The 14,520-nt window shown below is 50.8% G+C and overlaps 1 protein-coding gene across 1 annotated transcript; it reads left to right on the top strand.

Annotated features, from left to right (window-relative positions):
• Window positions 1-342: 342 nt before the first annotated feature.
• Window positions 343-13,999, top strand: RNF40 (ring finger protein 40). The gene is given in 21 exon segments (XM_033170793.1): window positions 343-406; window positions 1,501-1,697; window positions 3,175-3,342; window positions 3,676-3,811; window positions 3,906-3,928; window positions 3,930-4,143; window positions 5,141-5,262; window positions 5,399-5,545; window positions 5,657-5,731; window positions 5,860-5,979; window positions 7,195-7,374; window positions 7,625-7,760; window positions 8,067-8,188; window positions 9,093-9,601; window positions 10,187-10,304; window positions 11,103-11,252; window positions 11,771-11,983; window positions 12,108-12,233; window positions 12,757-12,897; window positions 13,101-13,202; window positions 13,307-13,999. Coding segments are annotated over 20 exon segments (3,111 nt in total). The 5' UTR covers window positions 343-406; window positions 1,501-1,565; the 3' UTR covers window positions 13,484-13,999.
• The last annotated feature ends 521 nt before the right edge of the window (window positions 14,000-14,520 follow it).

Below are 14,520 nucleotides of genomic sequence, written 5' to 3'. Positions count from 1 at the left end.
ATTAAAATTAGCATTTTAAGTTAAGGACCTGAAACATAAGTTTACATGTTGGATCGAAATCTCCAATTCAAGGGTCTCCTGCGGCGCGCATCACTCTATCTATGGAAAGTCTACGATAAAGAAAGAGCCAATCACAGAGCGCGCTTCCGTTAAGGCGTCTCGGTAAGGTTAACCAACGCAGCCCTGGTTCGCGCTTTGCCCAACATCTTGCGGTTGGGTTTGCGCATGCGCACTCGGCAAAGAGGTTCTGGCTTCCGTCGTGGCCAAAGATTGGGCCTTGAGAATGGTTGCGCGAGAGCATGCGCAGTAGGCGCGCTAGCGTTTCTCAGCCGGAGCAACGCATGGGGGGGGCGGGGGGAGAAGGACGAGGAAGCCGCAGGCGGGGGGGGGAGGGGCGCTCAGGCAGGTGAGTGTGAGAGGAGACCCCCCCCCCCCGACACCAGACCCCCCCTTACAGCACGCTCCCTGCAGGTCTCCGCCCCGCTCTCCCCGCCCCCCCCGGCCTTCCCTGCCTTATTGAGGTCCCCCGCCTTGCCTGTGTGGATTGTTCCTAACTGAACTTTCCCTGGAACAAGCCTCGCCCGCCTTGCCGGGTATTCCGATGCTGCCCTTTTAAAGGTGGCCTCATCCTTCCCTTGAATTGTCAGGGCTGTGAGGGGGTCCTTGGCAGGGTCGGGGGTCGGGTGGGGAACCTCTGGCCCTGCAGAGGCTCTTGGGACTGCGACCTCCAGTGTCTCCCCACGACGAAGGGTCTGAGGGGAGTCGAATTCCCGCAGCGTCTGGTGGAGGGACACGGGACCCCTCCTCCCGCGCACCTGAAAAACATGCCAGAGGGAAGCTGGGGCGAAGGGGGGGTCTTCAGTGCGTCCTTAAAAATAGGACGTGAAGTGTTTGCCTCCTTCCCATTTTTACCCCCCCCCCCCCTTATTTCACTCCTTATTTTGGTTTGTTAACTCTCAATTTAAGAATATTTTTCCATAGTGTACTTCACTCCCTCTTTTTTTGTTTTTTTTTTGTTAAGTCTTACCTCTTCTCCAAGCCTATGCTTTTTATCTGCTTGTCAACACCTCTGCACCCGGCAGAGATTGGGCTCTTGGTACAGCACCAAGACAGACATCCGTGGTTCAGCAGGTGCCTCTTCCCCATTAACTGTCTCTGTGGCAGGGGGCACCTGTTGGTTTTTGGCCTGGTATATAACTTTTAAAGAGCACACAGGGTGTGTGTGAGTTAGTAGCCATATCTGCAACTTTTATTCCCCTTTGTGCCCTCTTATAAAAATTTCCATGATTCCCTTGATAATGTCACTGCATTTCCTTACCTACCACACACCTCTTTTGCCCTCTGTGTTTTGCTTAGCATAGCTGATACCCTTCTTTCTACATCTCTGACCAGATATGGGAAGTAGTACCTGGTCTTGACTATGGGAGGATTAATGTCACACTAGTCTACTTATGGGGGCAACTGCAACTCACCCTCTCTTTTTTTCCTTTCCCTTTACAGCTGAAGCGCTGCCCCCTTGGCTGACTGCCTGATTCCTCTGCTCTCGCCTGCTGCTCAGAGTCACCATGTCGGGACTTGCGAGCAAGCGGGCAGCCGGGGATGGGGGCTCTGGGCCCCCTGAGAAGAAATCCAACAGGGAGGAGAAGACTACCACTACCCTGATTGAACCCATCCGTCTGGGGGGCATCTCTTCCACGGTGAGGACCAGGGGATTGAGTGCAGGGTAGAGAAGTACTCAGGTGGAGGTGGTGGTAAAAGCCTGAAATTCGCTTCTGCAAGGTGTCACGAAGGTTGCCAAATTGGATAGCTTTGAAAGTGGGTTGGACAGATTCATGAAGGATAAGGCTGTCAGCAGCCACTAGTTATGACTGCATTCTGCCTCAACTGTCAGAGGCGGCTTGCACTGAATATCAGCTGCTGGGGAATCTGAGCTTCACAGTTCTGTTTCCCTCAGGTCCTGCTTCCTATGGGCATCTGGCTGGGCACTATGAGAAGAGAACTCTTTCTACATAGCGATTAATTGTTTTGATTTTTAAAAATAAAAACCCTTCTGGAAATAAATGTTGGGAATTTAGGGGCGCAAACATACTGTACTCCAGATCAGGCTTTTTAAATAGGCAACTCTCTAATAAAGAATATTATATAGGTTAGGACCAGAAAAAATAATCCATGCCTATAATTTTGCCTAGAAACTGGATGTTGGTAGCTGGGTATCTGAAATATGCAGGACTGGTGGCATAAAATTTGATGCTAAGATTTAGGAGTTAGAAATACCTTTCCCCCATCACTTTTAGAGGAAAATGTTAAACAGCAGCTTCCAGGTTTGCTTCCTGACATGAACCTTTTCAACAGGGGCACGGGCCCCTGTGGTAGATTTTCGTCTTTTAACCACACCAGTTGTGATTTTCAAGACAGTTTTTACTTGGTCAGAACAGCAGCAGCTGCTGGGAACTCACAAAAGTAGAGTTGTGGCCTATAAATGACTCAGGCTTCTATAGGGGCCTTCCCTCACCTTAGCTTTGCACACAAGTAGAAATTAAGTACCATGTCAAGGAGAATTGCAGTCGAGCAACTAAGCAACAACCTTATTGGGAGAGCAAAAGTAACATAGAGAGGGGCTTGATGAAGAGCGAGACCATAGGTTCCCCTATCAGTGCCAGCAAATTCCTTCTCACTCTTTAATAGGCTTATTGACTCCTTCTCACTCTTTAATAGGCATATGTACAGCAATACGTTTATCTATCTTTACAGCAATATGTTTATCTTTAACTAAAAGAACAGAAAACTGTCTTATACTGACTCAGACTGTTGATTGGTATTGTTGGCAGTGTCTGGCACCAGCTTTCAGCAGGGAGTCCTTCCTAATCCTCCATGGAGATGTTGGGGTTCAAATCTGAGACCTTTGCAAATAAAGCACGTGTTCTGCCACTGATCTGCACCTTTTTAGAATTAATGGTCAATTAAAAAGGGGGGGGGGGACGGAATTCATTCTAGTTATAGTTTTGTGCCTCATTAGGGTAAATGATGATGGACCATGTTTTTGCTGTTGATGTCTCATCTATCTATCTATCTATCTATCTATCTAGTAGAAATACCATCAGAACTTGGAGTTGTTGATGGAAACGGCCGAGGATCATGCTGTGATTTACATTCTGACATTCTGTTTTATTTCAGGAGGAGATGGACCTCAAGGTGCTCCAGTTCAAGAACAAGAAATTAGCTGAGCGCCTGGAGCAGCGGCAGGCCTTTGAGGACGAGCTGCGTGAGCGCATAGAAAAGCTGGAGAAGAGGCAGGCCACCGACGATGCCACTCTCCTGATTGTCAACCGCTACTGGAAGCAGGTCAGGGCATCTTCCTGGCCGATCGTTTCCTTTTCTTAAGTTTCTAGTCCTTAAAGTTGACAATATGAGATTGATGATCAGTTCAGCAGCTGGTGGAAGCTTTAAGAAACCAGTAGGGTGTTAAGCAGAGCTTCTAAGTGGTTGGGGAGCGATATTTTGCCTTGTTGCTCCTGTGTCACCTTCCTTGTGACAAGCACAAGCCAAATAGAGATAACTGGCATGGTTTGGAAGCTGGATAGTTTTGGTATTCACCCAGCCCTGCCTGTTGCATCCCCTATCTCCTCTCTCTCCCTGTGTCCTTCTCAAGCTGTCTCTTCCCCCCCTTTTCTACAGCTAGATGAGACCGTGCAAGTGCTGCTGAGGCGATGTGACGGAGAATGCGGCCAGGCTCTCGAGGAGCCCAAGTTGGAGATGACAGGAGCCGAGTTGGATGCCACTCTCCTGGGGCAGGAGGGGCTGGAGAGGAGAGGTGAGCACAGCTCTCTCCGATACAGGATGCTGGGAGAAGATGCAGCTCCCGTCCTTGGAGCCAGTAACCATTGGTGTTCTTCTGGTCCCCACAGAGGCAGTCCTGTCCCCCGTTACTCCCCCCCGCCCCGTGGAAAGCCGGAGCGGGGCTTGTGCTGAACGAGCCAGCCCTCTCCTTCTTGGCTACCTTGGCCAGCAGCAGCAGCGAAGAGATTGAGCTGCAGCTCCAGGAGCGCATGGAGTTCTCCAAAGCCGCCGTCTCCCGCATCGTGGAGTTCTCTGACAAGATCCACCGGCGCACCGAGGAACTCTGCCAGAAGATCCACGCCCGGGGTGAGGCCAGGCCCCATGTCAGAGCTGGGCTGAGCAGCCACCTTTCAAAGCATTCTTATTATTGTTGTTGTTATTATTTTATTTATCGCATTTATTTCCTGCATTTTTCTCTAAGGAGCTCCAGGTGTTTTACATGGTTCTGCCCTTTATCATTTAATCCCCACAACAACCCTGTGAGGTAGATTTTGACAGCATTCCCAGGATCCTTTACATAACTTTTATCTCCAGGCATCAGTTAGAAAATTAAAATTTCAAAAATACAGAAAAAAAGAATCCATAGAAATGAGCTAGCAAAAGCAACAAAGCAAAAGCAACAGTTATGGATAAAGTTGTCTACTTTGGCAGCGTTTTTGGGGAAAGGTCCTTTTGGAGTTCAGTTGGGTCACCTCATGGGATCTTTTGTTGATGCCGACATGAATGCTGTTTTTATTATTAATTGTGCTTTATTGATTTTCAAGGGTATTATTATTATTATTATTAACCTGTTGAGATGGTAAAAGCCTGGTATTAAAAGGTTTGGTTCCTAGCTGTATCCAAGATGCTGACCTAAACAGTTCTCTTGCTTTAAGGGCAAAGCAAACCAAGAAATGTTCTATTTGGTATCGTTTGATTTTGTTCGGTTCTGGTTGGGGGCAGAGGGGGTGTTTCTGGAAAGCCCTAATGCGACTTGGAATTCATGTGGAATAGATAGTAGAAAAGGTTTGTTAGAAATGGAGGCGTAAGTGTTCCATGAGGTAAATAGGACCTGTGGAGAAACTAGATAAGTTTTTAAATTAATGGAAAAGGGAGATTGTTGAGATGCAGAATTCTGGTTCCTTGAGGGGAGAGGTGTTGGAAGCAACACAGTGTTTTCTTGTCGTTCCTGCGTGGTGAAGGAATCGTAAGAAGATTTAATGCAAACTTGTAAATAGCCTGTAGCAGCCAGCTGAGGAAGTTGCTGGGAGGTGGGGCTGGGAGTTGGCGTCCTGGGTTCTCAGGGGCCTCTTTCTTCCCCCAGTGGAGTTTGACCAACTGGAAGAAGCAGTGAAGTCTCTCAACAAGGACCTGATGAGGGAGAATCGGCACTTGCAGGACCTGACCACCCAGCTGCAAGAGAAGCACCATAAGATCTCCTTGGAGGTAGGTTCCTTGTCAGATGCCAGCAAAGAGTGGGTGCGGGGGGGGGGGGGGCTTCCCACAGCCAAGGCTGCTCTGTGGGAGAGAATCGTTCTGAAGCCCGGCATGTCTGCATCTTTTTCTCCTCTGGCTCGCTTAGTACACGGAGCTGCAAGACAAGGTGACCTCCTCCGAGACCAAAGTGCTGGAGATGGAGACGACCATCGAGGACCTGCAGTGGGATATCGAGAAGCTGCGCAAGCGGGAGCAGAAGCTGAACAAGCACCTGGCTGAGGCCCTGGAACAGGCAAGCGAAGACCTTCAGGGGCCCCCTATTCCCCCCACCCAGCCCATGGGCCAGTATTGTTCATTGTAGTGTACAAGGCACTGAACTTTGTTCTCTTAACTCCTTTGGCAGCTAAACTCGGGTTACTACGCATCGGGCAGTTCCGGCGGGTTCCAGGGTGGGCAGATCACACTTAGCATGCAGAAGGTAAGTGGGAGAAAAACAACTGGGGGGTGGGGTGGGGTGTCAGTGGCGCTGGGATGCGAGTCTTGCAGGTCCAAGTGCTTCCCTTTGCGGAATCTTCCTGCTTCAGTTTTGTGCCTGGGCTTTTGCAGTTTGAGATGCTGAACGCGGAGCTGGAGGAGCACCAAGAGCTTGCCAACAGCCGCATGGCGGAGCTGGAGAAACTGCAACACGAAATGCAGCAGGCTGTGAGGACCAATGAGAAGCTCAAGGTAAGGAAGAGCCTCCTGTGGAATTTGGGGAAGGGAAGCAGATTGCCCTCTAGTGGTAGGCTGAAAATATGCTAGTGTGACCAGGAATGGTGGTTCTGGAGAATCTGCTTTAGAGCCACTTTTGCAGGTGCAGGTGGAGAGGGATATTATTTATGTTTCTAGTCCTTGTGATGCGGGGAAGCGGTGTCTCTGAAGAGCTCTGGTTCTGTGCATTTCCAGGCCCCCTCCATCTGTGTAGCTGTAGTGCTTCAGTGTTTCATATTCTTCTTCTTGTCACCTCAGTCCATTACATGCAGGTCCTGCTATCGGAACACTTGTTATCCAAAATCTCACATATCTGAACACAAAGAATTATTCACAAACAGCTGACTCAGATATCCGAACAGCTGGAGTTTGTCCAGTTCTTTACTTGTTTGTGTTTTGCTGGTTAGCAGCTGCTGTTTCAGGCCAAAACCATGGCAGGAAATGAGAGCGATTGGACAAATCAGGGAGCAAGAGAGATTGGACAAATCTATTTTCCCCTTTGTTTGGCTTTTGCTGATTGGCTGCAGCAGTTTCAGGCAGAAAGCATGGAGTGAGAAAGCATGGATTAGAAATGTTCCTATAGGAAATAATGAAAATCATTGACTTGTTATATGCACCCTTGCCTAATGAACGATTTTCTTAGAATGCATTGTGTTCAGAAAGCAGGACCTGTGTGTTCTTTGCTTCCTGGCAAAAGAATTCCAGAGTGACTTTGAGGAAGGCCCATAGCTCAGAAGGTTGCATGTTCAATCTCTGGCATCTCCAGCTAAGGCTGGAAATGTTCGCTGTCAATCAAATGTGCTGGCCTAAATTGACTAATGCTCTTGACAGATTCCTATGTACCCATGACTCCCCCCCCCATTTATCAATAGAACTATACCAGTCCAAACAACTTCAGATGCCTCCTTTACGTATACTCATGCATGCAGCATCCAAAGCCTTTCAGCAATCAGGCAGAAAGGCACAAGCCTCAGGCTGAGAATCTTGAGCCTTTGACCCATTTGCTGCTGCTGGTTTTTTTTGTGTACACTTGCTATTACACTTAATACACCTGAACATGCAGGATAGGGCATGTTTCTTTTAAAAGAACCACCAAGACCACTCCCAGGGGTGATGACGTGGGGCAGTTGATGTGGAGAGCTACCGTGGCTCTCCTCCCCCAGGCACCTGTTCTCTGCCCTTCCCCTGCAGGTGGCGCTGCGGAGCCTCCCCGAGGAGGCGGTGAAAGAGACGCTGGAGTACAAAGTGCTGCAGTCTCAGTTCTCGCTGCTGTACAACGAGAGCCTGCAGGTGAAAACACAGCTGGACGAGGCCCGGGCCCTTCTGCTCACCACCAAGAACAGCCACCTGCGCCACATTGAGCACATGGAGGTGAGGGAGCCTGTGAAGTGTGTGTGCCTGCTCTCTAACCCTTGAAAGGGTAGTTCTTAAGCCTTTCCTGTACCTCTTTGCTTTGTAGCATTAGATAGAATGGTAAGGAAAGCAGTTTTGCAGTTTCACAGAAGAGCCCCCACTGTTTGTCAGACTGTGAAAGCTACCAAGGAGGAAGAGTGGTCTTGCACCCTGTTCTCCCTCCCCCCAGCTGATATTGTTTGCCCCTCCCCATCTTCCTCTGCAACAGAGTGATGAGCTGAACCTGCAGAAGAAGTTGCGGACGGAGGTGATCCAGCTGGAGGACACCCTGGCCCAGGTGCGCAAAGAATATGAGATGCTGCGCATTGAATTTGAGCAGAACTTGGCCGCCAACGAGCAAGCAGGTGAGGCTGCATTCCTTCCCATTGAGCATTCATGGTTTGGCCCCAAATGAATATTTTTCTCCCTTTAATATTCTAAGGCAGGTTTCCCAAAACTTGGGTATCCAGCTGTTCTTGGACTACAAGAACATCATCCCAAACTAGCAGGGCCAGTGGTTGGGGTGATGGAAATTGTAGTCCAAAAACAGGTTGGGAAACCCTGCTCTATGGTCTGCCCTTTGCAGAAGTCTATCTCCTCTTGCAGTCATCTGTCTACCAAATTGTTCATTCTCACTCTTCTCTTCCCCGCTCCCTCCGTTTAAACCCGAGGTCCCATTAATCGAGAGATGCGGCACCTGATCAGCAGCCTCCAGAACCATAACCACCAGCTGAAGGGCGACGTGCAGCGGTACAAGCGGAAGCTCCGGGAAGTGCAGGCGGAGATCAACAAGGTGGGGCTGCAGGAGGGGGAGGTTTCAGGGAATGACCCCCAAAGGAATCTCTTGGGGGCTGCATGCTGGCGGTGGATGGGGCCAGAGCCCCTAGTGGCCAGAGCACTCCCTTCTCTCACAGGAATGGAGGACGATGCCTTACTCTGAGCCCAATCCATTAGTCCATCTTGCTCAATGTTGTCCTTCCTGTTTTCAGAAAGGAAACATTTTCAGTCCTACCTGGAGATGCTGGGGATTGAACCTGGGAGCTCCTGTGTGCAAAATAGATGCTCTATTACTCAGCGATGGCCCTTCTTTCTGCCCCCACCTTCTCTTTGTATTTCTCCTCCTTGCTACCCATATGACAGTCTGCTGGGGACTGTAAGTGGCCTTTAGCCATGTGAGGGAGCTGCCATCGCCACAAGGCAAGGGGTTTCCAGGGCTTTATCAGTATCGCGAGCCCCTGCCTCAACTGCTGAGCAATTCGTCTTCCTCCAGTGGGGAGGGCAGTGATCCCTCTAGTGGGGAGGGAGAGATGGGACTGGGAAGTAGGAGTCAGGACTGGGAAGTAGGAGCAGAGGCTGGAGGGGAGGCACCTCTTCCGTCTCCCCACTTGCACAGGGGGGAAAGACGCAGAGGGGGTAGGCGGGGGTTCCGCTTCCCGCGGTTTTTATGCTGGGCAAGGAACCGGAAGGGGCCATTCCTGGACTATGGCGAAGGATGAGCTAGACGTACTTTTTGTTGCTGCACTGTACATATCTGCACAATAAAGAAACTTAGTTTTAGAAACCTCGGAGTCTGGCTGGTTACTCATGAGCAACCACTGAACACCATTACAGGCCACCCCCTGCTTTGAGCTCCATAATTCCAGGTGCTGTGATGGCCACCTTACCCTGCAGCTCATGTCCGTTTGTTCTTTGCTCAGGTTCGGCTGCAGCAAAGCGGCTTTTCCTCCAGCTCCACAGCAGCACCCCCTACTCCAGGGGCCGAGGACCCCGCAGGGCTGCTGGGGCCCCCAGGGGCTGCCACCGTGAAAGAGGAAGAGGGAGCAGCACCTCCCGAGGTGAAAAAGGAGCCCAAGGAGGTGCAAGTGAAGAAGGAGCCCAAAGAGGAGGCTGCTGCCCTCCAGCCTCTCGGAATCCATGAAGGGGTGAAAAAGGAGGAAGAGGAGCCACCTGCCCCACAGCCCCTCGCCCCACAGCCACCCCCACCTCCCCGCGCCAAGGAGCCTGAGCGGTCCAAGGGGCGCAGTGGCGGGGAACGGAGTGGGGATCGCGAGAGATCCCGGGACCGGGACAAAGAGGCCTCCTCGTCGTCGTCCTCCTCCTCGTCCTCTTCCTCGCGGGATCGGGAGAAGCAGAAGGGTGGCGGAGGCTCTGAGGACCCCAAGAAAAAGGATTCCGATCTGCTCAAGCAGCTGCGGACTGAACTCAAGTGAGGGAGGTGGAAGATGGCGCCATTTCAGAATGGGGCTGGGGAAGTGGGGAGAGGAATCTTGTGCAGAGAGAAGACTAGACAAATGCAAAGGATTTTTGGGGGGATAGCACTGGGTAGGGTAGGGCATGACGGCCTCAGGAAAGGCCATGAACCTGGAGGATCTGTGCCAGTGCTTTGGCTCCTGGGAGCAGCTGAACCTCTGCACTCAGCAGAGAGGGAGATTGGGCTCTGGAGGGCTTTATTGCAGCTGAAGAGCTGGAGGCCCAGAAAACGCTTTGCCAAGATTTTTGGGTTTCAGGAGGCAGGCCCCTCACTCTGGTGTTTGGGCCCAGGGGGAGGTAAGAAAGATACCTGTAAGCTAGAACTTCACTGAAATAGTTACCCCCCCCAACTGAGAGGTTCCTTGTAAGATAGTTTGAACCCTCCCTTTGCACCCCCATAGTTTCTCATAGGTCTCACAGCAATAACCCCTGTCTTAAAAGCTTGCCACCCTATGGTTGATGTCCGGGGAAAACCTTGGCATCGTGGGGTGCAAGGTTCTCTCCCCACCCCACATCACACTGACCCTGTTTCCTTCCCCAGGAAGGCTCAGGAGAGTCAGAAGGAGATGAAGCTACTCTTGGACATGTATAAGTCGGCACCCAAGGAGCAGCGGGACAAAGTGCAGCTCATGGCCGCTGAGAAGAAGACCAAGGCAGAGGTGAGTGGCCCACCTGCACACGGATGCCTGCTTCCTTCCAAAGATTGCACTTCCTCTGCCCCCCTTTTATTCCATCTCTTCTTTGCTTCGGTCAAATGCGCTACTCTCAATCTCGGTTCTCTCAAGTGTGGATCCTTCTGTAGTTAAAGAGATGCTATCCACGCGTAGCTGGGAGATATCAGCAAGCTGGGCGAGGGGGGGGGGACCCCAAAGTTTCGCGGAAAGTACAAAAAGAGTCCCCCTGTCCACAAACAACCTGACAAGGACAGGGCATGCTGGGTAGGAGCAGAATGCCAGGTGGTCTGGAGGGATGTGGAAAGTTGTGCCCTGGGAAGGGGCATGGCTGGCTGGCACTCTGAACATGAGCATTAGGCACTGTCAAGCTTTGGTGCAGGTCCCATTGGCCCTTTCTGCTAATTCACACTTGAAGTATGAGTGAGTCAGAGTCTTCTCTAGGGTTTATTATTATTATTATTCAGTTTATATGCCGCCCTTCATCCGAAGATCACTGTATCAAAACACAAAATACATAACCCAAAAGCCCCCCAATAGTGGACAACTGAGTGACAGTATAGCATATTGGCATGCTAATTCTGGGCAAGTTGATGTGAATGATGCGTCTGGACAGTAGCTATCATAGTTCCCCAAAAAGGGGCTTGGGGTTGGGCGAATAATATTGTGATGCTTGCAATTTGGCTTGTCCTGCCTTAGTGTTGGTTGATGAATTTGGCAGCACCATGTTGAGGGACTAGGGATAAGGAGTCACCCCTGTTCCCTTTTACTCGGTCCCCTTGGCAGGTGGAGGAGCTGCGGGTGAGGATCCGCGAGTTGGAGGAGAAAGAGAAGAAAGAGAGCAAGAAAATGGCAGACGAGGATGCCTTGCGCAAGATCAAATTGGCCGAGGAGCAAATTGAGCACCTGCAGAAGAAGCTGGCTGCAACCAAGCAGGTATTTGGCTGTGGGAGGAGCCTGTGTAGGTGTAAGTTGTGCTGCAGGGTGGAAACCTTCCCATAGGCCTGATTGTTGTTTCAGTCCATCTGTAGCCATCTATAGACCAGGGGAGATTTTGGCTCACCAGGGTTTGGCCTATGAGGCCATTTTTTCCAAAACCACCTTCACCTGTCAGCCATGTCAGCTGATGAGCCATGTCAGATTCATTCCTGCTTTCTGATGGCAGCAGCAGTATGTGCATGAGTTCTCCTTGCTGATGGGTGCAGGATTCAAGGCTCCTTGGCCACCACTTCCCCACACAGCTGCAGTGCAACTTTGGCAGGTGGGCAGGACCACCCACCTTTCAATCGCCTGATGTCCAGATGCCACCAGGGGATTGACAGGCATCCCCCAAAAAATTACCAGCCGTGTGTGTGTGTGTATTTGTGTGTGTAGTAATAAGGGAAGCTGCAAGGGCAAGGAGGGAAAACTTGAGCAATCTCGTTCCCTTCCTTATGTCTGTTCTGCTGGGGCAGGAGGAGGAGGCTCTCCTGTCCGAAATGGACGTGACGGGCCAGGCTTTTGAGGACATGCAAGAGCAGAACATGCGGCTGAACCAGCAGCTGCGCGAGAAGGATGACGCCAACTTCAAGCTGATGTCGGAGCGCATCAAGTCCAATCAGATCCACAAGCTGCTGCGGGAGGAGAAGGACGAGTTGGCTGAGCAGGTGCTGGCCCTCAAGTCCCAGGTAAGGCAGAGCCCGTCCCCCTACCTCCTCACAGGGTTGTGGAGCCTGAGGCAAGGGGGGGGGGTCTTGAGGGGAGGCTCCTGCCCCATGTCCTGAAGGCTGTGGCTTTGGTTTCCATGCTTAGGTGGACACCCAGCTGTTGGTGGTGCAAAAGCTGGAGGAGAAGGAGCGTGTTCTGCAGGGGAATCTGGGCACAGTGGAGAAGGAGCTCACTTTGCGCAGCCAGGCCCTGGAACTCAACAAGAGGAAGGTGAGGAGAGGGAGCTGGGATGAGCCATGGGCTGAATTTGGGAGACAATCAGGGCCGTGGGTACTTGTGCTCCAAAAAGCAAAATTCTTTTCTAGGTCAGTGAGTCTTTTTACAAGCTCAGTTCTTCAATCTTGAAACTATGGTATATCCTTCCTATATTTTGGATAACATATTCTGGTCTTGTCAGTATTTGGGGTTGGGGGCAATTGCATGCCCGAGACCTGGAAATCCTGTTCCGTCTCTCTCCCCAGCCCATCTGCTTATGAAGTTTCCCCAGGCATTGCCCATCCCCTCTCAGTGGGTCCCCATGACCTTAGGGAGCTAGAAACTAGAAGCAGAGATTCCCAAGCTACTGCGTTCTCTTCCCATTGCTAGTTTTTGGATGCACACAGTGCAATTGCGCTATGTATTCACAGCCCCAGGACTGGGGTGCCTTTGTTGGGGCTGCTTGCAGCTGATGGTCCTTAACTTGGGAGATTCTGAGGTGGTGGCTCATGGGCTTCTGCTGCTTTTCTTCTGGCAGGCAGTGGAGGCTGCCCAGCTGGCAGAGGACTTGAAGGTGCAGCTGGAGCACGTGCAGTGTAAGCTGAAGGAGATCCAGACCTGTATGGCCGAGAACCGAGCAGCCAAGGAGAAGGAATCTTTCAACCTCAAAAGAGCCCAGGTACTAGAAGAAAAGAGGATAACTTGTTCTCCTCTGCAAGTGTGTCAGCTGCTCTAATGCTCTTCTTGGTTGAAAATGTTAGATTTTTTAAAAAGCAAGTTACTAGCCCTCATGGCTACAGATAATTATTTCTCGGTATGCCAGTGTTACCTTCCGTCTTGCTAACCACCTTTGGGATTCATTGACTTGCATCCCTTCCTCAGGAGGACATATCACGCTTGCGGCGCAAGCTAGAGAAACAGCGCAAAGTGGAGGTGTACGCGGATGCTGATGAGATTTTGCAGGAGGAGATCAAGGAATACAAGGTGAGGAGAAAGGAGCAGGTTGGTTGGTTGGCAACCCAGTGCAAGCCTTGTTGGGGAGAGCCAAGTCAAGGACCTTACACGAATTATCTGTCCCATATCTCCAGGCCAAGCTGACCTGCCCCTGCTGCAATACCCGCAAGAAGGATGCTGTCCTCACCAAATGCTTCCACGTCTTCTGTTTTGACTGTGTCAAGACACGCTACGACACCCGCCAGCGGAAGTGCCCCAAGTGCAACGCGGCCTTTGGCGCCAATGACTTCCACCGCATCTATATCAGCTGAACACCTGGGTCCAATTTCCCGCCCAAGGGGATCCCTTTCACAGACGGTGCCTGGATCCTGTGGCTTACCTAGCAAAAACCTGCCTCGGGTCCGCATAAGACTCATTCCTCCCTCACACCAGGTTTCTGGCTCTGGTCCATGGACCCCTTCCCAAGCATTTAAAATATTTTGCAGAGTTTCCTTTTCAGTGGTTTACTTTCTCTTCTCTCCCCTTGCCTGTATACTTCCTGGGTCTGTATCACTGGATCCCCTCCCTAGATCTGAGGAATCCTCTCTGCTGCTGCTGCTGCTCCTCCTCCTCGGCATTTCCCAAATGGTCTCCCTCCAAATTGCCTTTGGATTTTTTTTTCTTCTTCTACCATTTTGAAAACTTTTTTGACAACCACTGTCTGCAGGCAGCAGTCATGCAGATCAAACGCTTCCTGTTGGAAAGGTGCATTCTTATTCTTCAGTTAGTTTAATAATTGTTTTCCGTGTTTTGGAAGTAAAAGTTGGAGATGATCTGCTCCTGCGAGATCCCTGTGTCCTTAGAACCTTGTGTTCCACCTTAAGGGTATGAGTTCTGGGCAGGATTGGAGGTGTGGGGGGGGGAGGCTTTTGCTATGGGTAATTCCTGGAGGTCGCATTAAGCCCCACCAGGGCAAAGCTTAGCTTTGTGGGGTGAGGAGGTTTTGAGGAGACAAGAGATACACAAGGAATCATGCATGAACGCCATGGACTGGCTGTGCACATTAATGTGGTCACAGCAGACTTTAACCTTTCCATATTCAGACTCACTTTTAACACAAACCTTTGTTTGAGGAGTAATAATATTTGTATGGTGGTTGTGCTGCTTTGGTTGTGACCCACCTTAGATGAAGCTGCAACCCAGTAGCTGGTCCTTATGCAGCAATTTGAAGACCAATGCAGTAACAGACTCACTCTTGAGGAAGGAGAGCTGAGTGGAAAGTGTTGTGAAGTTTTTTTTGGGGGGTGGAATAAACAGGATCTGGGTCTAACCAGGGCTGGGCAGACACGGCTCAGGAGCAAACCGCACA

The sequence above is a fragment of the Lacerta agilis genome, chromosome 14, assembly GCF_009819535.1.
Source record: "Lacerta agilis isolate rLacAgi1 chromosome 14, rLacAgi1.pri, whole genome shotgun sequence".
NCBI classification, from domain to species: domain Eukaryota; kingdom Metazoa; phylum Chordata; class Lepidosauria; order Squamata; family Lacertidae; genus Lacerta; species Lacerta agilis.
The sequence above is the reverse complement of the archived record's forward strand: the minus strand, read 5'-3'. Positions and strand labels throughout refer to the sequence as shown.